At 38.3% G+C, this 24,251-nt stretch overlaps 2 protein-coding genes and 2 long non-coding RNA genes across 8 annotated transcripts; 1 reads left to right on the top strand and 3 right to left on the bottom strand.

The window, feature by feature from the left end:
• Positions 1-203: 203 nt before the first annotated feature.
• Positions 204-6,441, bottom strand: LOC145232240 (sodium-coupled monocarboxylate transporter 1-like). Its single transcript, XM_080096796.1, has 13 exons — positions 6,216-6,441; positions 5,861-5,971; positions 5,704-5,794; positions 4,366-4,483; positions 4,245-4,312; positions 4,033-4,187; positions 3,412-3,552; positions 3,047-3,176; positions 2,378-2,466; positions 2,066-2,169; positions 1,605-1,765; positions 921-1,227; positions 204-469 (listed from the first exon to the last, which is right to left on the bottom strand). Exons 1-13 carry the CDS (start codon positions 6,356-6,358, stop codon positions 252-254), a joined length of 1,836 nt encoding a protein of 611 aa, XP_079952922.1. The 5' UTR covers positions 6,359-6,441; the 3' UTR covers positions 204-251.
• A 788-nt stretch (positions 6,442-7,229) lies between these two features.
• On the top strand, positions 7,230-9,068 carry LOC145233375 (uncharacterized). 4 transcript variants are annotated; one of them, XR_013861074.1, is made up of 5 exons: positions 7,230-7,700; positions 7,797-7,948; positions 8,040-8,151; positions 8,465-8,588; positions 8,708-9,068. It is a non-coding gene; the product is annotated as an uncharacterized LOC145233375 (long non-coding RNA). The 4 variants fall into 4 exon arrangements; XR_013861076.1 differs by lacking the exon at positions 7,797-7,948 and adding an exon at positions 8,324-8,385 and having other exon boundaries at positions 7,246-7,700; XR_013861075.1 differs by lacking the exon at positions 7,230-7,700 and adding an exon at positions 8,324-8,385 and having other exon boundaries at positions 7,711-7,948.
• A 636-nt stretch (positions 9,069-9,704) lies between these two features.
• LOC145233374 (uncharacterized) lies at positions 9,705-11,502 on the bottom strand. 2 transcript variants are annotated; one of them, XR_013861072.1, is made up of 6 exons: positions 11,088-11,502; positions 10,855-10,990; positions 10,635-10,746; positions 10,392-10,454; positions 10,186-10,310; positions 9,705-10,066 (listed from the first exon to the last, which is right to left on the bottom strand). It is a non-coding gene; the product is annotated as an uncharacterized LOC145233374 (long non-coding RNA). The 2 variants fall into 2 exon arrangements; XR_013861073.1 differs by lacking the exon at positions 10,855-10,990.
• Positions 11,503-11,981: 479 nt separating this feature from the next.
• On the bottom strand, positions 11,982-19,346 carry LOC145233373 (sodium-coupled monocarboxylate transporter 1-like). Its single transcript, XM_080098092.1, has 14 exons — positions 19,189-19,346; positions 18,689-18,799; positions 17,752-17,842; positions 17,212-17,329; positions 16,737-16,804; positions 16,152-16,306; positions 15,563-15,703; positions 15,066-15,195; positions 14,870-14,958; positions 14,701-14,807; positions 14,246-14,406; positions 13,794-14,136; positions 13,201-13,388; positions 11,982-12,718 (listed from the first exon to the last, which is right to left on the bottom strand). The coding sequence occupies exons 1-14, from the start codon at positions 19,329-19,331 to the stop codon at positions 12,644-12,646; spliced, it is 1,920 nt and encodes a 639-aa protein (XP_079954218.1). The 5' UTR covers positions 19,332-19,346; the 3' UTR covers positions 11,982-12,643.
• Between the last annotated feature and the right edge of the window lie 4,905 nt (positions 19,347-24,251).

Raw genomic sequence — 24,251 nt, forward strand, 5'->3', positions numbered from 1 at the left:
TGTTGACGAAAAGTGCCATTTTTTGCCGAAAACGATTCCGGTAGTACTTGGGTGAAACTTCAAATCTACCGATTTATTTTCAAAACCACACCGTTTCATACTCTGCCCATCATGTATTAAACTTTACAACAGCACGACTTCATTCAGGAACAATGAACAAGTTTTTCAAAACTTTCAACATAACAGCAAAGAGTAAACAAGACAACGTTGATGCATTCAGCATCTTTCTGCAATCTAATGCGAGGTGTAGTTCACAATCTGCTCGATTGGTCGTAGGTATAAGCCGGATTGTCCTTTGCCTGACATTCAACGTCCCTCTCATCCGTTTTGTGCGTCTTTTCTTCTTCCTCTTGTTTCACTCCGCATCTACAAGCTTTGCGTGCACCAATAGGAAGCCAGCAAAATATCACGTGATCGAAGAAAGGGTGAATCAGTTTTGGATCGACTTTCTTCCGGTTTCTGTGCCCGCCTAGCAACACAAAGAACAAATGACGTGCAAAAAACATGACGTCATATTACACAAATGTCCATCAGTTTGAAGTTTGGAAGTGTTAATAGCGGAAAATTTTAAAGCGAACAAAGGACCTGGAGATATGTATAATCTGTTGCCAGCAGGCAGTTGTATTTTTGGCCCGACGTTTTTCGTGCATTGTACTAGTCGCATCCAGTGTTATTTACCCTAACAAAGGCGACGTGTATGAGACGTCGAAACGTCGGAATAAAAATACCTGCCAGAAGAGCTCTATAAATTTGATAGATATGCTGGTATTTCCTTCAAAGGGAGCCATTGAGTGGTGCGCCCGAAATTTTAAACAGAGATATTTGCAAACGAAGACTTATGCCGATTGGAACAAGACTTGAGCCCTATAACTGCCAAACGCCAACAACTCAAAAACAACCACCTCAAATCCACAACTCACACGTTGCAAGGCTGACAATGATCCCAGTCACAACCGTCACCAACCACCCAAGCGGAGTAGAATAGAGATACGACATTGCGTACAAATCCGCCACTGGAGGACGGTCGTCAGCCGCAACAGGGAGGGCAGTGACGTCATTGGTTGTTGTGGCGACGGGTGACGTAACAGTTGTGGTTGTGACGTTGGGGCAGAATGTCGTGGCGACCGCGAGGAGTTGATAGAATTGAGGAGGTGGAGGAAAAGATTTGGATCCGATCAGAATCCAGATGTTGATGGCGAGGCCGGTTGACGAACCTAGCAATGCTCCCTGAGTGTAAAGTGGATTATAAAGAAGCAAATACTTATGACTTTAAATCAGTTGACAAGAAGTTGTTTAAATATTCTTATACAGGCATCGCCAGTCTCTAGAATCAACAAACAGCGAAGGTTAAACATGATGTGAAAAGCGTTTATTTTAGTGTAAAGTGGATTATATGTGAGTTAGTAAAAGAGGGATCGTGATATAAAACCACGGAATAAGTTTGCATGAAATGTAACCACAATCTTCGCAGGGGCTGATTTGCTTTTGCTCGGTCGGTTTTGCGGAAAACAAAAAAGGCTTTTAACGAGATGCCTTTACGAGATTTTTTAACTTTTCTTGACGATTCTTGCACCATTTGTTGCATTTTGTTATTTTTCACTTACCCACGAGTTTGCGAAGGGGAACAACATTCCAAGTGAGTAAATCCCCACTAGGGGACCTCCAACGAGCCCCAAAACACTGATCGCTGCCTGGAGAATCGCGCCCAATTGTGACGTCAGATACGCAAAAAGAATGCAGATCATGCCGTAAAAGACGATGAGTCCTGAAAAAAAAACAATTAATAAGTTTAAAGAGGAATGTGTTAGAATGCGAAAATTTAAGGCCAAACATAATAAATCGTGCATTTATGAAGTAACGAAATTGTTTTTTTGGCAAGGCTTTCTTTCTCTATGAGAGGATTAAGTCAATACATGACAAGCTGCAGACAGTGCACATTGTTTCAACCAATAAAGTCTCATCTGTGCAGCTGGTGACGAGAGGTCGATTGGCTAGTGTTGCCATCTAACGGCACTCCAGTTCGTTGGTAACTGTTTGCAGCTTTCTTTCTATATTTTTGCCAAACCTCTTGAAATCCAGCAATAAACCGATTCTTTCCAGCTAGACCAAGGTCTGATGTAATCTTGTACAGTGACAGTTGACAAGCCTGTGATCGCGGTTGAAACAGTGCTGGAAAATATCAATTATTGTTGATTGGTTTTGGGGAAACTGTTGTTCCGCAACCTATATTTTGCTTTTAGGGTAAGAGCTGCTTTTGCGCAGCAGAGACGTTTTCAGTAAAATGAGGAAGTCATATTTTCATGGAGATGTTTGAATCCCTACAAAGCTTAATAAACTGTTTGTTTGTTTCATTTTATCAAAAGTTTCTGATGATTACCTCAAACATCCCGAGTAAACACATGCGAGGAAAACTCCTGACATTCCTGGATTGTTCTGGAAAATGTCGAGAACCAGAAACGGGAGAAGCTGAACAAAGTTGCAGGTTTAAGTTTACTTATTCAAATAGAACCAGGTTATTTTACCGATGTGACAAATGTAGTAAACATTTTCGGTTACTTATAAGTTGTTACAGTGTAATGTCAATGCAACTTAAAAACGGGAGAAGTTGAACAAAGTTGCAACGGAATTAGAATTACTTTTTTCAACATCGTGGAACAAGGCGAACGCAACAGATTTTACCACAATTTTATTTGTTGAACGTACATGTTACCACGAGCATTATTTGAATCTTTGCTTACATCAGACCATTAATGAAAAAGTCTTTGCCTTTTCTTCTTCTTCTCAACTAAAAAACTCTATTTCTTTATTTGTAAACCTCAAAGCCATACTTGTTTCCTTTCTTCACGTGACACAAGTGGACATAAACTGATGTGACCCTTCATATCACTGATGATGACATGAGCATTTTCCGAAACGTTTAAAAAATAAAGTAGGTCGCTTTAAAGTCTATTTGGGCCGTTATTTTCACTATCATCTAAAACTTCACCAAAATCTTTTATCCTGGATGCTTTACCATGCAGAACCGAGGCTCCAACTTTAATTTTACCTGATCTGGGTTATTGATCAAATTAAGCGAAAGTGGGTCACAGTTGTGGTAGTAAGCGTACATGACCATCCCGACCATGACTGCGAACCCGTTGAAAAACAACAATCCAACCATGTTTAAACCAATCGCTCTGTCAAATAAAAGATTGGATGTGCAAATATGGGTCTTCATAAACACTGTTCAGCACCGTTCAAAAATTTACTAGACAAGTTCCGATTTTTTACCAACTTTTTAGCATGATTTACAGATTTACAAGATGGATGGAGTTTGTTTCGCTACTTTTTACCAACATCAAACCAATCGCTCTGTCAAATAATACGTAAAAGTTCACAGATTTACGAGACAGGTACAGTGTTAAGCCTCACTTTTTTGCATCAGTTACGGATTTACAAGACAGATAGCGTTGAACTTGACCTTGATTGACGGCATAAAGGGAAAGTCCCAAAAACGTTAACCCAACTGACGTCGACCAGAACGAATGGCGAACTCGTGGATCCGGATCAAAACTACAACAACAAAATATTTGTAAACATGTTTTTATCGGAGTTTGAAATTGAATATTGTGAGAAAATCAGAAAAATGTTTGTGAAATATGAAAGTTTTCGAAATATATTGTCGAGTTACCGTAACATTTGCCTCAAAACGGACCCGGAACCGGTTCTCACCAGAACAAAATATAGCGGAACCGGTTTTTAGCGGAACAAAATCCCCTATATAACGGAAATGCCTGGAACAGGTTTTCCCCAGAGCAAAATTGCCTACAGCAAGCAAACTGCCTCGAACCGGTGCCTACGTTAAAGAATGGCAATGCCCCGAACCGATACTTACTAGAACAGAATCGGCACTACACGGGAAATACCCGATACAGACTTACAAAGGAGAGTAGTCGGAACCGGGTCTTACTTAAACGAATCGGTTACTACACGGTAAATACCCGAAACCCACACAGATCATAAACGAGGGAAGCAGTCGGAACCGGTTCTTACTTGAACAGAATCGCCCTTCCTCCCTCCTCGCATCTTCTGTAAACGTTTCCGAATCCACCTAACTTGATGCTTCCCTGTATAATGATGGAAACGAATCCGGTCAACATGAAAATCGCCTGAATCGCGTCGGTCCATATCACAGCTTTCAAACCGCCCTGGAAGGCAGAATATGTTTCGACGAGTTATTGTTGCAAAATATGCTGAAGTGTTACCAGTGAGCTGTACACGATGCAGATTGCCCCGGTCGATAAAACTCCTCCCCACAAGTTGAATCCGGTCACTGCAACAGACTCTACGTCAGTTTCAAATTTTTCAACATTACGAGAAACCAACCTGCATTGAGCGCCAGTGCTGGGGCGTACATGACGATTCCGATGTAGAGAACAGTTTGTGTCAAGTAGAGCAAAGTTCCCAGGTAACGCACGGGACGGTTGAAGCGTAGTTCAAGGTACTAAACGGTGTTCAAATAATGTTGTCTTTAAACTGATATTGCTGTGGGTAATTCGTTTCTTGTAAAATAAGGTACGCGAATCTATGAATAAACTATATAGAGCAGTGGTTCCCAACCAGGGCCCATGGCCCCCCGGGGGCCACGAGCTGTGTTCCGGGGGGCCACCGGCGTACATTCACAAGAAACACCCACTAAAAGTCATTTTCACTTTAACTTTATTCCCGAATTTAATGGACTATTTCACATACTATTTGTTTATAGTTCGGTTTATCACACTCATTTACTCTATTAGACCTGTTTAAGGCCAAAATTAATACCGCATTCCAACGCGAGATTGCTATTTACATTTTAAGGGGGGCACAGGTCCTACATGGTAACTTGAAGGGGGCCACGAGGCCAAAAAGTTACGTTAAGGGGGCCATGGTCCACGAAAGGTTGGGAACCACTGATATAGAGCGTATCTTTTCTGTTTCTAAGAGTTTCTATGTGCTGATTTATTACTGGATAAATGCGCAAGAAATATAAGATCCGCCCTAATTGCATTTCAGCAATGAAACGGACAATAGAAAAAGAGGCTGATATACCAAAAAGTACTTGCAACAATATGAAGAAGTTTTAATCAGTTCAAAGGAAATTGCTTTGGTTTTATTTCAATGTTGACAAAGATGTATCAGCAAAAACTTTTAAATGTCATTTTTGTGATTTACTGTCAGGTTCACAACGATTCAACCAAACAAGACAACACTCTTGACTAAGTGCAACTTTGGAGACATAAACTTCCGCAACTAACACGATCAACTTTGTGGTTTCTACTGAATTTGCCTCACAAGTCTGGTTTCAATCTATGTATTGTGGTTTATCTGTGCTGAAGGCTTGTTAAACCCACACAAACACCACTAAAACTTAACAGACGTGACTGTAGGTTTTGCCTGGAAGTTTGGGTTTATATCCAGTGATTCAAGTTCACTTGCATATTTTTCTCATGCGATTTTGGTGGTAAATAATTTTGTGGGTATTAGAGGATTTTTGTTGAAAGATTCAAATTTCTCTTGTTTGATTTTAAATTGATCAGACCAATAATTAAATCACAGTCGAAAACTTTTTATTTGCAATCATACTTGGAGCTTACCCTACAAAAGCTCTGAAGTTTATTTTTCTGTTTTACAAATTTTTTAAAATCAATTTAATGTTGAAATGCAAAATACTAAATCCAACCTCACCTCATAAACACTTGTGAGTCTCAACTTAAAAAATATTGGGATGAAAGCTTCGGCTGTGACGACCGTTGCGACGAAAAACCCGAAAATAAACCTGAAGGAACAAATGTAATAGGGTGGTAGTGGTGGGATTCGAACCCGCAAGCTATGCGTTACTCACCATGTGTACATTGTGCCGAATCTGTAAACATCTGCTGTCGATCCAAGCACCAGAACTGATGACATAAAACCCACAGAAAGTGAAAACGCCACGAGATAAGGACTCATCGATCTAATGAAATGATTGCAAACTAATTTTAAAATATTTATTACAGTGATTTGCAGTAGCAACATTTGTCAACAAAATGTAGTTGTTTACGTAGTTGTACATTTAAGTCCTTTTTGCAAGTAGTGAAAGTTATTTTAACAGTTTTAAATTTTACACTGTTGCCAATATTCGACCGCACACAGGCCATTCAGTGAAGTTAGACGTTTATTCCGGTTATCAAAAAAACTCAACAAGAAAGTTTTCCAACCTTCCACCAACCAAATACTCCTCGGTGTTTTGCTTCTTTCTGTCTTTGATTGCGAAATAAAACCCAACCACTGTGGATGTTGCCAACATGAGAGCGAATATCGCATAGTCGGGTGCCGAGAAACTTTTCGGGCTTAGATCCATTGCACCAAAGTTCAACACTTAAATAACACAAATGTTCTCAAACGGACTTTGCCCTTTTTTGAAAATCTGCCCAATTAGAAATATTCCCTGTAACCCAATTATAATTTATTTCGGGTTTCTAAAAGACTTTTGGTTATTCAGACAATACAGTTTCTAACCTAACACAAGTGTCCTTCAAAACGTATAGCTTTGGAAATAAATTTAACTCATATACAATTACCGAATCTTAAGTTTGCAATGTAACGATACGACACAACTGAAACCTGAAACAAGGAACCACATTTTAAACCCTCCTTTACATTTTTTCCGTATTCTCGAATTCCAACAATGGATACGCTTGGATGGTTTCGTGGTGTTTTCATGGAATCGTCAACACTCTTATGACGTCACACTGCTTCTCTCTATTCTGGAATTTCAACAATCGACTTTTCCCCCCCTTCGAGGTTTACACTTTAAGTTGAAGATAGTTTGAAATGTCGAGACTTGTTGAACTGTGAGCTACATGAGTTACAAACGTGAGTTATTAAGTTAGTAAGTTACTTTTTTCACCTTTTTTTTCTCACAACTTTTTGGGCTTTGAATTGTTTTACTGATCGTTGTCAATTAAAACACTTCCAAACGGTATCCTTTATTTCCTTTGTTTCAAATTGTTTGTGCAAATTGAACCTATAATAAATTTTGTCAATAATTTACCACAAACAAGAAACAAAAACATTTTCACCGACATTCTCAGTCAAATTTCTGAATCAAACAAAATTATGACAAGCAACTGCATTTAAAGTTGAAAATAACGAATATGAAATGCAAATCCTTTTACCGCAATCCGACTGTTATTCTTCTTGTATTTTACCATTGAATGTAAAGTGCACCAAGTTTGTTTACTTACACTACAAAAACCAGTGTGTTGTTTCAACACGCCGGTGTGTTTCAACCACACTAACGGTGTGTTCCAAGAACACGGCAGGTGTGTTGTTACCGCGATAATCGATGTGTATTCGCTAAACGACACGCCGCACAGTACGGACAGCACACCAGGTGTGTCGTTTCAAGGTCAAGGTGATGGGTTTCAAGTCCAGAAGCACAGAACAACACGCCGCCGTGTTGTTTTGTTGCTTTCCTTCTTTCCTTTTGGCTTTGGAAGTCACTCAACCGTAACGGCGGGAACGCACGAAACGGCTTTTCAGGTTCTTTTTTCTTTTGATTGACTAAAACTTAGTAAATTGATGAGTAAGAGACTCAATATCAAGACTAATAGGAGTTAATTGAGTATTAATTGACAAGTTTTAATGTATTCAAGACTTTTTAGCAATGTGAACAGGATGGTGTTGCAAATCTAATAAAGGTTGGTATATTTACAATTTTACATATATTTGTGCATGTATAAAACATATGTTTGTGCTTTGTGTATGTTGTAATGGCTTGTTGTTTTTTGTATTAGAATAGACTGTTACCAAATGACTGAGCGAAGTGGTTTTTATAACAACTTGGTATCACTGTCAAGTAGAACACATACAAAACATGCATTCAAGTGACCTCTATTTGCATTTTTTGCCAAATTATTACAGTTCTGTTGGTAAGTGCTTGAAAGTGGTAAAGAATTTAACTTTCAACAATATCAATTCCTTTATACCAGAACTTTCTGCTTAATGATTACGTATTGAAAGTGTTTAATTTGTTGCAGAGTCCTGTACAAAACCTAATGATGCAACTTACCTTACTGTGTATAACATGGATTATTGAACAACCAAGGGAATTCTATGAAGGAACCAATTTTGTTATAAAGGCGGCACATGGTAGGCATTAAATCCAATGTTTATGGCTGAGTTGCAAACAAGTAAACATGTTTGAGATAGTTACATTTGATAAAATACATCTTTTTTCATTGTGCAATAGCATATTATTCTAGTGTTCTTGTTGATGGATACATTACTTATACATTGCTTTATATACATTACTTGTTTTTAGACAATCAACATTAAGGGACACTCAATATCACTTGCTACCAGAAATCTTAAGGGACATTTGGTGTGAGTTTAATTGCCTTTTAAGTAATCGGCCTCTTTCTCCAGCATATTTTGAATATATATGGTGTTTACTGTTTTGCAGATGGTAAACGTAACTGATGTTCTCAAAAGTGCCATAGGGGAACCTTTGGATAATCATATGCTGCTGCTTGTTTGTGAAAGGAAATTGCTACAAAAAAAGAAATGTTGTCATCTTTGAAACACAGGTATTTTGATTAGATCCATTAGTAACTCCAACAAACTTTGATTTCATGTAACCTTAACTATTACAATCACATTAACTGGCAGTAAATCCTTGTTTAATAACTGGTTATTTACTTTACAGGACCAGTTTGCAACATCGCCTGGTTAACCAAGTGTTGTTGTAAATAAAAATGAAATAAACAGGTTTTCTTTTGGTTTCGATTTTTCATTGTAATACTTGTTATTTTTATTGTAGTGATATTGAACATGCCATGACTATGCATATGACATATGCCTTGTTGAGTATATTACAATTATATAGCATCTGACATGCAGTTGAACTTTTGTTTTGTGTGTATTTTTTACCTGTGTTTTTCCCCCACCGTTACATTCATGCCATAACTTTGTTTCGTTTGTTCTGTTAAACGTTATGTTCTGTTTCTTCGATAAATGCGCTATTTCGTTGGTATACGGTACTGTTTACAATAAAATACAAAACGGTATTTGGTGTGTCATGCTTTATAGCTCTAAACAACACGCAACACGCGTGTTGTAAGAGTGTGTTCAAACAACACACCAGGTGTGTCGCAAAACTGCAGCTTCAAACAACACGGCAGGCGTGTCGTTGAACAACACACCTCCAAACAACACACCACCTGACAACACGGCTTGGTGTGTCGTGTGTTGTATACGGCTTCAAAATTGGCGTGTTGTTACAACACACCGGCTTTTCTAGTATATTTCAAGTGTCGTCAAATTGCTCAGAACAAATTAAAATCTGTAGAAACTTTCCAGCTACCATAAAAACCTCAGATACGTGAGTTGGAACGACGATTATGTTCAAGTGGATTTAAGTACCTGGTGTGGTATTGTCGTATAAATAGTGCGCGATCATGCGACAATGCACTAGAAGAACCGGTGTGTTGTAACAACACGCCAATTTTGAAGCCGTATACAACACACGACACACCACGCCGTGTTGTCAGGTGGTGTGTTGTTTGGAGGTGTGTTGTTCAACGACACGCCCGCCGTGTTGCTTCAAGCTGCAGTTTTGCGACACACCTGGTGTGTTGTTTGAACACACTCATACAACACGCGTGTTGCGTGTTGTTTAGAGCTATAAAGCATGACACACCAAATACCGTTTTGTATTTTATTGTAAACAGTACCGTATACCAACGAAATAGCGCATTTATCGAAGAAACAGAACATAACGTTTAACAGAACAAACGAAACAAAGTTATGGCATGAATGTAACGGTGGGGGAAAAACACAGGTAAAAAATACACACAAAAACAAAAGTTCAACTGCATGTCAGATGCTATATAATTGTAATGTACTCAACAAGGCATATGTCATATGCATAGTCATGGCATGTTCAATATCACTACAGTAAAAATAACAAGCATTACAATGAAAAATTGAAACCTAAAGAAAACCTGTTCATTTCATTTTTATTGACAACAACACTTGGATAACCAGGCGATGTTGCAAACTGGTCCTGTAAAGTAAATAACCAGTTATTAAATAAGGTTTTACTGCCAGTTAATGTGATTGTAATAGTTAAGGTTACATGAAATAAAAGTTTGTTGGAGTTACTAATGGATCTAATGAAAATACCTGTGTTTCAAAGATGACAACATTTCTTTTTTTTGTAGCAATTTCCTTTCACAAACAAGCAGCGGCATATGATTGTGCAAAGGTTCCCCTATGGCACTTTTGAGAACATCAGTTACGTTTACCATCTGCAAAACAGTAAACACCATATATATTTAAAATATGCTGGACAAAGAGGCCGATTACTTAAAAGGCAATTAAACTCACACACCAAATGTCCCTTCAAGATTTCTGGTAGCAAGTGATATTGAGTGTCTCTTAATGTTGATTGTCTAAAAACAAGTAATGTATATAAAGCAATGTATAATGTATAAGTAATGTATCCATCAACAAGAACACTATGATAATATGCTATTGCATAATGAAAAAAAGATGTATTTTCTTAAATGTAACTACCTCATACATGTTTACTTGTTTGCAACTCAGCCATAAAGATTTGGTTTAATGCCTACCACATGCTGCCTTTGTAACAGAATTAATTCCATCAAAGAATTCCCTTGGTTGTTCAATAATCCATGTTATGCACAGTAAGGCCAGATGCATCATTAGGTTTTGTACAGGACTCTGCAACAAATTATACACTTGAAATACGTAATCATTAAGCAGAAAGTTCTGGTATAAAGGAATTGATATTGTGGAAAGTTAAATTCTTTACCACTTTCAAGCACTTACCAACAGAACTGTAATAATTTGGCAAAAAAATGCAAATAGAGGTCACTTGAATGCATGTTTTGTATGTGTTCTACTTGATAGAGATACCAAGTTGTTAAGAAAACCACTTCACTCAGTCATTTGGTAACAGGCTAGCCTAATACAAAAAAACAACAAGCCATTACAACATGCACAAACATATGTTTTATATATGCACAAATTACAAATGTATGTAAAATTGTAAATAGACCAACCTTTTATTAGATTTGAAACACCATCCTGTTCACATTGTCTAAAAGTCTTGAATACATTAAAACTTGTCAATTAACTCCTATTAGCCTTGATATTGAGTCTCTTAACAATTTACTTACTTTAGGTCAATTAAGTAAAAAAAGAACCTTGCAGCCGTTTCGTGCGTTCCCGCCGTTACGGTTGAGTGATTTCAAAGTCAAAAGGAAAGAAGGAAAGCAACAAAACAACACGGCGGCGTGTTGTTCTGTGTTTCTGGACTTGAAACGGATCACCTTGACCTTGAATCGACACACCTGGCGTGTTGTTCGTCCCGTGCGGCGTGTCGTTTAGCGAATACACATCGATTATCGCGGTAACAACACACCTGCCGTGTTCTTAAAACACACCGTTAGTGTGGTTGAAACACACCGGCGTGTTGAAACAACACACTGTTTTTTCTAGTGTGGTTTGTGTATTCTGCTGCTGAACTAAACCAGCGATTTTCAACTTAATCCTAAATTAGTTTTATGTCGTCACAACTCCCCGAATTCAAATAATACTGACGCGATTTCATAAAGTGTCGTAACAGGTTTTTGTGCAATGTGTTTGTGTTTTCAATCTCACCAACCTGTTATTTGCACACACAGGTTTCTAATATAATGGCGGTCATGTGATTATTTGCTGGCCTACTACTGGTTCAAATTTTCAAAATGCCCAGTGAAACACTTAACTTAGAACAGGGGTCGGCAACCCCAGGCATGCGTGCCAAGGTCGACACACGAGGTGGTTTTTCATGGCACGCCAACCGATCTGAATGCTTATATTGAAGTACCAATTTAACCTGTTACACTGCTTGTTTATAGTTCATATCACGTCATTGTCTTAAAAATCAGCCTTACATGCACAAAACACTCTGCTTTCTCTTTATTATTGATGTCTGCTATCAATTAAACCAAATATTCTTATCTAGACTATGAATGAAATGAGACAGCTTACTCGTGTGATAACGTTGCTTACATTTTGTGAGAAACTGTCGTAGTACGATTGTTGCAATAGTAAAATACGAAGTACGGCGTAGAAAACAATTTTGTTACAATTATACAACAGACACTGAATATGATGGTAATCGAGTGTTTGACTTTTTGTGATATAAAGTGATATTAACTTGGATTTAATATTTTTACAATAAGGCGACAGTTTCAACAAACAAACGAAAAACAGTAAAATTGTAAAAAGAAACAACATGACATAAATCAAGACAGGCTAAATAAAAACGTTGGTTTATGTGAATGGTGTTACATTGAAAGTGTTTTAATGCAATAGATAAATCTCAACTCATAAAGTTGGTGAAATATAAAAAAATATTCAAATATTGGCAAATAAGGCGACACAACTTAGCAATATTATATGAACATTTTGTAACTGGTGAACCAAACATGTTGCGATGAACCACAAATGATGTTTTACTTTGAATCTAAACACAACATAAGAAATTATTTACTCAGAATCAGATGAAGAAGTGTTTGGTGACGAACTGCGCTGCGTCACCACGTGGTAAAGTCTCCCTGATGTTATTCCACTAGGGGTCAGTGTTTGTAATAACTTTGGATTTTTCTCCCGCAGGAATTGGCGATTCCTCGTGATTATTCGACATCTTAAAACATGTAAATATTTTTTAAATGTAAATATTAAACAAAAACCAGCAACATTATGAAACAGTTTTTAAGGTTTTTAAATTCCAACCGTGTGTTAACTAATGATGGGACGTGTACCCGGTACTCGGTACTCGGTATCGAAATATTTTGTCTCAGTTTTCGATACCAACGTGCGAGTACCAAAGGCCGATTTACACCATAAGAATACGGGCAACTTTATGCCAATATTTGCTTCGGACAGCACAAAATTGGAAAAAAGTTCCACCAGTTTACGTATATCTTTTTCGCTATCACGTGGAGATTACATTATTTGGCATGCATGTGTGTCCCCCGACCATGGCAGATAAATTAGACAGTGATACAACTAAGTACAACACTACACTTAAGTACTCGGTAATCGTACTCGGTATCGAAACCTGGTATCGTCCCATCACTAGTGTTAACTTTGTTTTGAGAACAAAAATTTTACTACGTCACTAACCAGGGCTTCGGTTGTCATGGTAATCGGTACATCTTGATGACCTTCGTCCGACCTTGACCCGATCGCGTCACGTTTTACCCCACACCAACACTTCCTCCGCACACTAGATGGCAGCCATGAGAAGAGCCAATGATCGAAGATAGGATAGTGAAGATTAGGGTCAACTTTCTTGCGTTGTTTGTAGCCGCCTGCGTCACAATGGCTCTTGTGTGATGATTGTTAACAAATAAAAATGTGATTTTTAAACAGAAACTAGCGGAAAAATTCACAGACCAAGCTAATGAATCATTTAAACTCCAATTAACAGTTGTTTAGAGGCCGAATCATTCGTTATCGCGCAGTGTTTTCGTTGCGTTGTGACGTGCTTTTTCCCTTTGTTTATCGTACACTGTACTAGTCGCATTCAGTGTTATTTACCCTGATGAAGGCGACCTGTATAGGACGTCGAAACGTCGGAATAAAATTACATTTGCAGAAGAGCTCTATAAACTTGATATTATGCCGGGCAGCAATAGCTTATATAAGCAGTAACAGTTATTTCTTCCAGTAAAGAAACCAAGCAAAACAACATTACAAACAAGTCTAGAACTTACCAGTAGCGAAACTGACTCCCAGCCCAAACACCATCGTAAAGAGAAACCCGAAAGCACTGTAGTAAACATACGACATCGAGTACAAGTCGGCTATCGGCGGTCTCTGCGTCATAGCTGGTGACGTCATGTTTACCGGTGATGACGTCATCACTGCTAACGTCATGTTTACCGGTGATGACGTGATCATCATCGCTGACGTAGTAGCTGGGGTGGTGAGGTTGGTGCACATGGTCGTGCTGTAGCTGAGTTCACGAGAAAATTCGGGCAGAGGTTTGTAAACTTTTGAGCCGATGAAAACCCACGTGGTGGAAGCTACACCTGTGAGGAGGCCGCACAGCGCACCCTAGTGGAACAATAAGTTTATGTGTTGATTGTTGGTCAAATTGTTTCATGTATTTGTCTGGACTTTAGCACTCGGGCAAACCCATTACTAAAATACAGCGACAACTTACAATGGAATTAGCGCATGGAAATATCATCCCCAGGGTGAACACACCAACAAGTGGTCCTCCCACCAACCCCATTATGCTGATCGCGGCTTGAAGAATCGCGCCCAATTGTGACGTCAGGTACGCGAAGAATATTGCGAGCAGTCCGTAGATCACCACGAGAGCTGGAAAACGAAAAGAATTATGCAAAATTGTTGTAGATCACTTTTCAGAAAAATCTTTTGTATAAATCTATGTTTTTGTACAAAGATTTTAGCAAACTTGAAAAAGTGCTGTTGTCGTCTTTTTTCAAAAAATTGCTAAGGGTGGTAAAGGGTCTTTGCCCAGTCTTTTCTTTAATGAACGAGTTTTTTATAATCACTTCAAATTCGCTTGTTTAGTGTCCCCCAAAAACGTCATAATGTTACAATTCTATCTGATTACTGATATCGCGAGTAGGAACGCTTAATTTTATTTACCTCTAGAAGCCCAGAAAAACTTTTCGTCGCTCCAGTTTGGGAGACAAGGTTTCATGAAATCTTGGACAGTGACGCTCGATAAAGCCGTGATACCGGTTGATACGGAACTGTGGGTAATAATTATGTTTAGGATGAGGAAATTGCAGTTGATGTGTGATCAAAGTTTTACCTCAAACTTCCTGCGTAAACACTCGACAAGAAAATTCCTGGCATCCCTGGGTTGTTTTGGAAAATGTCCAGAACCATGTAAGCGATAAGCTGTTTGTAAAAAGTAAACATATTTTTTTAAATACGCATACATTTGAGCTCTGTGCAAATTTGTTTGTTGGTGTTGTACCTTAACTGTAATTCTGTTTGTACCGTACCTGATCGTGTCTTGCAACAACTTTTAGCTTCACAGGATCGCAGTCTTTGTAATAAGCGTACATCACCAAACCACATAAGATAGCGAGACTGTTGAGGAGAAGCAAACCAACCCAGTTCACATAGATTGCACTGAAAGATGAAAATAAATTTCAATTAATTGCTGCTCATATCATAGGAAATATGAATCCCACTACAGGCTAGGTTTTTCTAGCCAATTCCGCCCTGTCATATTTCATTGAATACTTGGGAGACCGACTTGATTTGGTACAGCGCCTTCAAGTCCTGGCGTGCAATGATTTATAAATGAGTGTGCCGTGTTTGCTGGTCTGCATTGACGCTTCAGGACTGATCCCAGTTATGAATGTATGTTCATTATAGCTGTTTTTCTTTCACAAGGGCACAAGATTTTGAAGTGCATTACTGCACGAATATCGTTACGCTTTGAAAGTGTTTCAAGCATAGTTGAAAGTCTTCCCGGTTTTACAAATGAACTCACATTTTTGCATCCTTGAGCGATCTACAGGACAAATATCTCTGCACCTGAGCCTGGTTGACTCCCCATAAATACAAGGAGATGAAAATCGCTCCCACATTGATCGACCAGAATGAATGGCGAACTCGTGGGTCTGTGTCGAACCTGCAGCAATGTTTTGGTGTTGAAAAGTCGGCCAGAGAAAGTGGTTCGGTATTTAATGTTCTGACAGTTTTATTTCAACAACGTTTTGTCGTCACGTTTGTGGGCTGCCATAATTGACCGGGCACTTAACATATCCTTTTTACTGGCAAAGACGAGTAAAAGGAAAATGACATGGGCGTGCAACAGCAAAAGAGTAGTAGGGATTAAATGTACTTTACTTTTATTACTGAAATAACAAAAAAATGGTATTTCGGGACAAATTTGGGCTTTGACTAAAGCAGGTTGTGCACAATCAAACCTGAAAAAAGCTTATAGTAAATTTGAACTCGCAACCCTGAGGTTTTCATATCTCTAGCAATTTTTCGACATTTTTCCGGTTTTCCTTTAAACTTTAACCAACTTGGGTTTTCCTTTAAACTTTACTCAACTTCGGTTTTCCTTAACTTACCTGAGGAAGTCGATCCTTCCTCCCTCCACACTCTTCCTCCAGACATTTTCGATCCCACCCATCAAGATGCATCCCTGGATGAGAATCGCGATGAAACCGATCAACATGAATACACATTGAACCGCATCCGTCCACACGACAGCTTTCAATCCACCCTGAGAATGAGAGATTTGGGCTGATTTATTCTATTCTTTGTTGCTTGGAAGTAACGCGAGGGAGAAAGGCGCTTTATAGTCATGCTGTTCGGCATTATAAAGCACTTTTAAACTGCAAAATTTAATGCCGGTCTTCAAAACCACTTTGTTTAACTAAACTTTCATATTCCAAAATGTCGTTACATAACACTTAGAGCGGTCAGATTCGAATCTGTATAAATGTAGACTCCTACAGTAAATCTTTGAATCATTTCCAGTTTTCTTGACGAAATTCTGGTGTGCAAACCTCGTCTTAATCTGATTTGTTTCTAAAATTAGTCTCACTCTTTCCTTCAAACCAAGCGACCGCGAAATTTACGTTAGTTTTAGTGAAATGCTTTGTTCATACAGATTCTACCGCTAGTGGGCAGTAGTCGTTCCCGAAACTTACCAGTGAACTGTAAATAATGCAGACAATCCCTGTTGAAACAACCGCTCCCCACAGGTTCAGTCCGGTAACTGAAAAAAATGTTTAAACAAACATTAGCTATTTATAGGTCGAAACAGTGTGGACTGTCTGCTGCTTATTAAATATTTCATTTTGGAATTATTATGTACGGATTTATTCGTTAATTTCATGAAGATTGATGTCTGGCTAATTATGAGATAAAAAGCGACAAGAATATGTTGCATTAACTCACTGGCTTTTCACTTTTCACTTTCTGAATATAACACATAAGATGTAGCCTACTAACTAGAATAACAAAACAAGTCGATTTTCAGTTAAATATTTTAGTTTTTGGTGTTTTTGAATAAATAAGACAAATAACGTTTGCGAACGTTTCTGACGAACTGTGAAAATCAGTTCATTTGAAATTTTTACCCCCAAATTAACGTGTTACTTCACAATTTAGTTTTTATTTCACCTGCGTTGAGAGCGAGAGCTGGTGCGTATACAACAATCCCGATGTATAGGATTGTTTGAATCATGTAGATCACTGTGGCTGCTAACCTTACTGGGCGATTGAAGCGATATTCTAAATACTGCAGAAATAAATGAAGGTTCTGCTTGTTACATGTGCAGCGTTGCAAGTATGAAACTGGTTAACAAACTAGCTTCGTGCAATAAACCGTAAAAACAGTATTTTGATTCGATTTTCAACAAGTTTGTACGCAGTTTACGATTTTTTGATTTTCAAAAACAATTTTGTACGCTGTTTAATTTTGAAAATTCTGACAAGAAACGGACAGGCCAATGTATACAAAAATCACACATTTACATCTAATAATTGCCATTTTTTTATTAGGTCTCTATAGTTAAACACCCAAGCTTGTAAATCAAAGAAAAAGGCAAAAAGAATTGGACAGACCATCTTTGTTAAGAGATTTATACTTAAATTAAATAATATAGTTTTTCGTAGAAATATTTTATAATGTGAACAATTTTCCTCAAACAGAAATTTTACCTCATACACAGAACTGAGTCCCATGTTGTAAAAGGTTGGGATAAAAACTTCAGCTGTTATGATCGTCACCGTGAGAAAAGCGGCAATGTACCTGGAAACAATAGAGCTTGTTTTTGTTCAGCAAAACCACAACAAAAGTGACAAACAGAAAAACGTTTGGTTTCTGCAAATAATAAATCCTGTCGAACAGAATAGATAAGGCATGGCTTATCTGCTTGTTGCTCCCAACAAACTGGTGTGCTGCTAGATGGCTACACTAGCCAATGCGGCCGATCTCTCGTCACCAGCTGCACTGATGAGACCTTATGGTTTGAAACAGTGTGCACTGTCTGCAGCTTTTTTATCATCATGCGTTTTCAAAACATTATTTTCATGCAAAGTCACGATAAGTTGTGGAGATTTTACGAAGAAAAATGTCATTTGCCATTTTTCGTAATATTAATTCGCTTTAATGGTTCAGTGTAGTTAGAAAATAAAGTTTTGTCATCTAAAAAAGTATTGTGTAAATCAGGTCAATTGTTGCACGAAGTGACTTGATGTGTTTTCATCGGTGGCCATTTTTCTATTTATAACCACCCTCATTGGTGTAAAGTGGATTGTTATTGGATTTGTTCAACGCAAACAATTTCCTTTCCACGAAACTTTTGTTCTCCAGCCAAATTCACACACTTGAAGTTATAAATAAAATCAAGGTAGTTGATGTTTTTGCCAACAATGTGCAGAAACGATTGGTTGCAAAACTTTCATGTTTTGAACGCGTGTTTTGTGTACACACATATACATGCTTTCAAATGTAACGATTTGTTTATCTACAAAGTTTTCCAATTTAAATTGAAGACTGTGAAAGTATTGAACCCATTATTATCTTTCTTTTTTTGGTAATTAATGTTCATCAAATTCGAAACTTATTCTGTGAAACGGCATTTTTTCGACTTACCAACCATACATTGTCCCGAATCTATAAACTTCAGCGGGAGTGCCAAGAATCAAAACAGCTGACATGAAAGAAACTGAAAGTGAAAAAGCCACGGGGTACGGACTCATCGACCTGGGAATATAAAACAACTATATATCGCATATTTGGCTGGTGTTTTTTGCAAAGGCTTTCAATCATAGCCGATGGGCAACAATAAAACCAATTAGGTTTGTTACATCACAATGTGGAAACGCCATCTTGCAAATTACATCTCCAGTTCAACTTGAATTCATCACATTGTCAGTTTGCATTATCAGGTCAGTGATGAATTCTGATTTAGTTATTTTTGCTGTGCGACGAATAACAACATTTATAAACCTGGTTCGCGAGCGAGCTTAGTGCGTTCAACCGCGGTTAAAATGTTTTCAAACTGACCATTGTCTCAAACACGTCTGCAATTTTTTGTTTAGGTTCACTACTACTTTTTGTTAAAGTGGAGTGTATCAAAACAGGGAAATTACCTCCCGGCGAGCAGATAATCATCTGTGTTCTTCTTTTTCCGATCCTTTATTGCGTAATAGGAGCCGATCGCTGTTGACGCGACAAGCATTATTCCAAATATGACGTAATCAGCCACGCTGAACGTTCGATGCACGAATTGCATGTTCGATAATTTTTATAAAACCTGAAAAATATACGTTTTGTTGAATTTCAAAACAAGAAAGTCACCTTAAGCATTATAACGTCGCTCTACACATAGTACTGTGTTTCAAAAAAATATTCTTATCTGCACATATTTTCATCAAAGATGTCCACAAAAAAGTCGAACTAAACTGCATGGCACGTGTTCGGGTTGCAGTACGCCTATACACTGTAAAAAGAACTAAAAGTAATGATTGTTTTTAGCATTACCAAAGTTGACTTCTACATTTTTTTAACCCATTTTCAAACTGAGGCACCGCTTAGTTGTCCAAGCAATATTTCCATGTGATTTGTAACTTAATATAGTTGCGATCAATAAGCATGATTGTGTTTCTGCGCAAATAACAAGAAAATACATAAGCGAGTGTTGCTGGTCGAGCAGTTTTGTTAGAAATACTCGACGTTACAAGCAAATACATTTTGTGGACTCAAACTAAAGTCTAGGTGTTGGATTCACGTTTCTGCGCAGAGATTTATAAACATTTAAATCCCACACTGCGGGTTTTGGTCGGAAACAGAGAAATCAGCCTCCAAGACCTCGTGGTTGTGGAATTGTTCCAACACAATGGAGGGGAAATGTGAAACTGATTTGCGGTACTGGTGGCAATTTATCGGCTGAATGTCGAAGTCATAACCCACTGGTGCAAATACCACGGTGGACGAAACATACGTGAATGTGGGGGAAGGTTCAAAGGTTAGAGAATACGGTTCAAAGGTGAGTCTATGTTACAAAGTGAATTAATGATATTAGTGACCTGTATTCGGATAATGTTAATTACAAGACCATGGACGGAAATGGACTTATTGTAAAATAGTTTTAAATGTGCTCGGGCAGTGACGTGCCGAGTAAGTTTAAAATATCTACAACAAATTCGAGTAAAAGGACACAAATTTCTCATCATGTAAGTTTTTCTACATCTCGTTAGCGTTATTTGTGGTCAAGATTCGATTAAATAAATGCCAATCCAGTCTTTGTATTATGAATGGAGTTAAATACTGCTTGCACTTCGAAATCACAATCTCAAATCGAAGTTATTTGTGCGAAACAACTTTGCTACAACTCTACTTTTCACAGCAAGCCTTACTCTAAATATTTTGCCACTAAAACGTTCTAACTATGTTTGAACTTTGTTTTTACCATATCACTAAGTGCCATTGTTATTTCAGATTAAATTTTTGCAGCTCAAATTTAATTTACACTGAAGATTTATTAACATACTTCAACACATAACTTGGTATGACACGAAACTTCCGCTTTGCCTGCTTTGCCATTGTGAAGTAACAATCATTGCGCGGTGATCAGAAACTTTCAAAAACGCGCCTTAAACTCACCAACCCATTGTTATCAGCGCCACCACCTTTCTATCGGCCGGTAATTAACCACTCAAACAATTTGTTAATTATCATCAACGCACACATAATGTTAGGTGTGTCCGAATTTCAACAGGCACTGTTTTGGGAAAGTGCTCAACTAAGCAATGAAGGCAACGCCGATCTCGTAAAACACCGGCCCGAAATTATTGAGCTTAACCCAAATTTTGTTAAACTAAAACCTGAATGAGCCTATCAGATATCTTTACAAAATACAAATTACACAAATGTGATCTTGCTATATCTTTAGCAAAAATGTTTGCAATCTGACCCCTCCATAACTTTTTCGATGCGTGAGTTTTCTGAAAAAAGATCACACAACTAATACATATAATCACAGTGTTTCGTTGCTTGGAATAAAAGCCAAGCAGTCCAGAGTTGTGAACGGGCTTAAAACTGCAGCCCGAACCCAAATCGTTAGGAGTTTTGGGGCTGTTTGAGATTAGGTCAGGTCCAGCAACTGGTCCGACTTACAACTCAGAAGCCGACCGTTGACCTTTTACCTATTTTCTACGACTAGAATCCTGACAAAATTTGACATACACTTTCTAAATGCGCCGACAATGAACTTTGCGGCGGTTTAAGCTCAAAGTCGTCCTAGCAGCGCAACGTAAAACACCCGGCATACGGACAACACGTCTTCCGCATACAGGAACTGAAACTTGAAACTTTTCCGCACTTCACAGGAAGTCGTTAGTCACAGACACAAGATTGTTCAAGATTGTGCAACGAGTTCAGCTATGTTTTATACAATCTACCGAAGCTGTTTTGACAAATTTTTACACATTTTGTCCAACACAAAACATCAAAAAATCATAACCGAAATTTTACGTAGTTGCATTCGTATTACGGTATATACCAGGGGTGGGCAACCTGCGGCCCTCGATTAAACGTAGTGAGGCCCGCAGAGACGCTTGGATTTCAAATGTACTGGCAAACGAGTCCATCCATTATATATTTTTGAGCAGATTAATGCGCCCGATGCTATTATCCTGCGACCTGGCAATTTGTGGCTGTAATCAAATGCTAATTTGACTTGTAGATACGCATGTTTGGTAAGCAACAAAGAAAACTCACCTTGTATTATACACGGGTGCGGCCCACGATCTAATCTTGGCAATTGTATTTGGCCCCACAGCAACAAAGGTTGCCCACCCCTGGTATATACCAACAGTGGGCAACGTATTTGCATAGACGTGCCAAGAAGTTGTGGAGACGGGCCGCAGCGATGCTCATGCAATACATAAAAGTGTAGGCAAACTTCACCGCGTATTTATTCGATGTGTATATGTACAATATCAAGTGAACTACAGTAACTTTACCCTTAAACAGTGTTGCTTATAGGATGCTAAACAATCTATGACACAGTTCCAAGGCAAGCCTACATACACCCAATAATCTTGCCTCTTCTTTTTGATTGGGTCGCGCGGGGCCGCTCGGAAGTTGCCCGTGGCCCGTAGGTTGCCCACCCTTGGTATAAAGTATTTACAACTATTCTAAATTTAAAACAGCTCTCGCATTTTTCGCCTACATAGTCTGAGGCACGTAAAGGTTCCAACTTTTTTGTCGCAAAACTTTCTGTCTGCTCTGCAGATTTAGACCAACATGCAGCTTATATCCTCAACACGACAATATATCACAGTGTAAACTCACATTGACTCACTCACAACGAAACTCGTCATATAAACACAAAGTATTAAAAACAATGATCTAAACCACGTTAATGAGGTTGATACTGATAAATGACGTTGTAGGAAAATGATCCGGAAGGAATTGTGATGTCACAACCGGATGGTTATGATGTCACTTAGTGTTATGCGCGGGTTCAATTCAAATTGATAAAATCTTGTAAGAAAATTTATTTTTTGTGTAAGATTTTTTTCTGGTAAAATGCGAACGTTCTTAAAGCAGAATGATTTAATTTGCATCAAAACTGATCTACTATAACGTCACAAACTTTTACAGTGACGTTATAACCTTACTATTATTATCTCCAACCTCAGAATTACACAAACTCTCACCCCAAGTCGCGTTTACCCACAATGCGCCAACCTCACTTTCTTGTGAACCCCGTCACTTAACTCCTTGTAATACGGTGTAAATGCAGCGCATCAATTGCGCCCTTCACTATTTTGCGCTCCATAAGGTTTCAACGTTGCGCAGCTATTTCCGGCTTAGAGATGGTTTTAGTGCAAATGTGACGCTATATGTTTTTTAAGCTAACGAAATCAACTCAACTTAACTCAACTGACACATTTTTGGAATAAACCTTGCGTACGTTCTAGTTGGTTTCCCTTTGTGACCGTTCAACGTTCTAACTCAATGGTGGCTGATAGCGCATTTTATACTTTAACGTAAACGTTTCTGATCATAGACCTTTCCCACTAGATATTTTTAGTTTGCAACACACCTGCCTCATTGTATGTGAGATTGATCCACCGTGAATCGTGACATTAAATACCGAACACCGAATCAAGTCAACCTGCCAAGCAGTGACGTTGAACCAATAAATCATCTGATCGCATGGTTTCTGGTGCCCTGTACTGACCTCAAGTGGTCTTTGTTGACGGAAGTGGTTTGACGGAAGTTTTATAAATCACAAAAAGATTTCGCTTGAAGCAATGTTTACTAGGTTTTGCAAGAGTTTAAACAACAACCTGTACAAGTTCGGTATGTGCTTGTAAAGGTTAAGGAGTGCTGATATATAAACATTACATTATGTGCGCATGAAGTGAGATTAGCATCTTAGAATTTGCAGGATGTTGTTTAAAGTAGCTCAGAACCATAAACAAACCGACTCTGTTGCTACTTTATATTGCAGGGCATACAGCCTGTTTTGCAGTCAACAGTTGTCAAGCCCAGGGGCTTTAACTTAAACATCATATTGTGGAATCAGAAAAGCTTTTGAATTAAATCGTGCAACTCGTCAACAAATTACAATCTTCGATCGCTCTGCGTGAAAAGTTTAACGAATTGTTTCCTCTCTGACGTTACATTGCAATGTAGCCAACGCACAATGTGGTTACTTTACGTTGCGAAAGAGATATTTGTAGTCAACAACACAACTTAGTCATTCTTTTCTTAAGCAAAAACATTAAAACACGCATATTTTTATCATAGTCACAGATTGTAAATGCGGTGATCGGCCACAAAATTGCAAAGCAGTCAACGTACAATGTGATTATATTTCAGACAGAGTGTTTGAACCACCAACACACCACATGGACTTATATTCTCATATTTCCAAAGGGGTCCCTGAACTTACATATTTTAGGCAACGCTGTTGAAAGTTTGTTCGTAAAGCGCTTTTAAAGAGTTGCCAAAACAGAGAAATACGAACCTAATGCAATTTGTGGTAGAGTAAAAATGCGTGCAGTGCCTTGCAACGCTTTGCGCGCTGATCTCGTCAGGCCACTCAGTTCAAACAACACTAGCTAGGATTCCATCAATTATCGGTTTACTTTACACCACAGAAATTGGTGTTTAGATAAACCGAAGTAAACTTGGCGCA

This window comes from Phallusia mammillata, chromosome 6 (genome assembly GCF_965637545.1).
Source record: "Phallusia mammillata chromosome 6, kaPhaMamm4.hap1.1, whole genome shotgun sequence".
NCBI classification, from domain to species: domain Eukaryota; kingdom Metazoa; phylum Chordata; class Ascidiacea; order Phlebobranchia; family Ascidiidae; genus Phallusia; species Phallusia mammillata.

Bases quoted from the DNA above. Each gene is read 5' to 3' on its own strand.
- LOC145232240 (XM_080096796.1), bottom strand. From the start codon at position 6,358: ATGGATCTAAGCCCGAAAAGTTTCTCGGCACCCGACTATGCGATATTC. The intron at 4,313-4,365 runs GTTGGTTTCTCG...AGTCTGTTGCAG, and splicing joins AGCACTGGCGCTCAATGCAG to TGACCGGATTCAACTTGTGG. The intron at 2,170-2,377 runs GTAATCATCAGA...GATATTTTCCAG, and splicing joins GTTTACTCGGGATGTTTGAG to CACTGTTTCAACCGCGATCA.
- LOC145233373 (XM_080098092.1), bottom strand. From the start codon at position 19,331: ATGCAATTCGTGCATCGAACGTTCAGCGTGGCTGATTACGTCATATTT. The intron at 15,196-15,562 runs GTGAGTTCATTT...TTCATCTTTCAG, and splicing joins TCGCTCAAGGATGCAAAAAT to TGCAATCTATGTGAACTGGG. The intron at 14,808-14,869 runs GTAAAACTTTGA...TATTACCCACAG, and splicing joins GTTTACGCAGGAAGTTTGAG to TTCCGTATCAACCGGTATCA.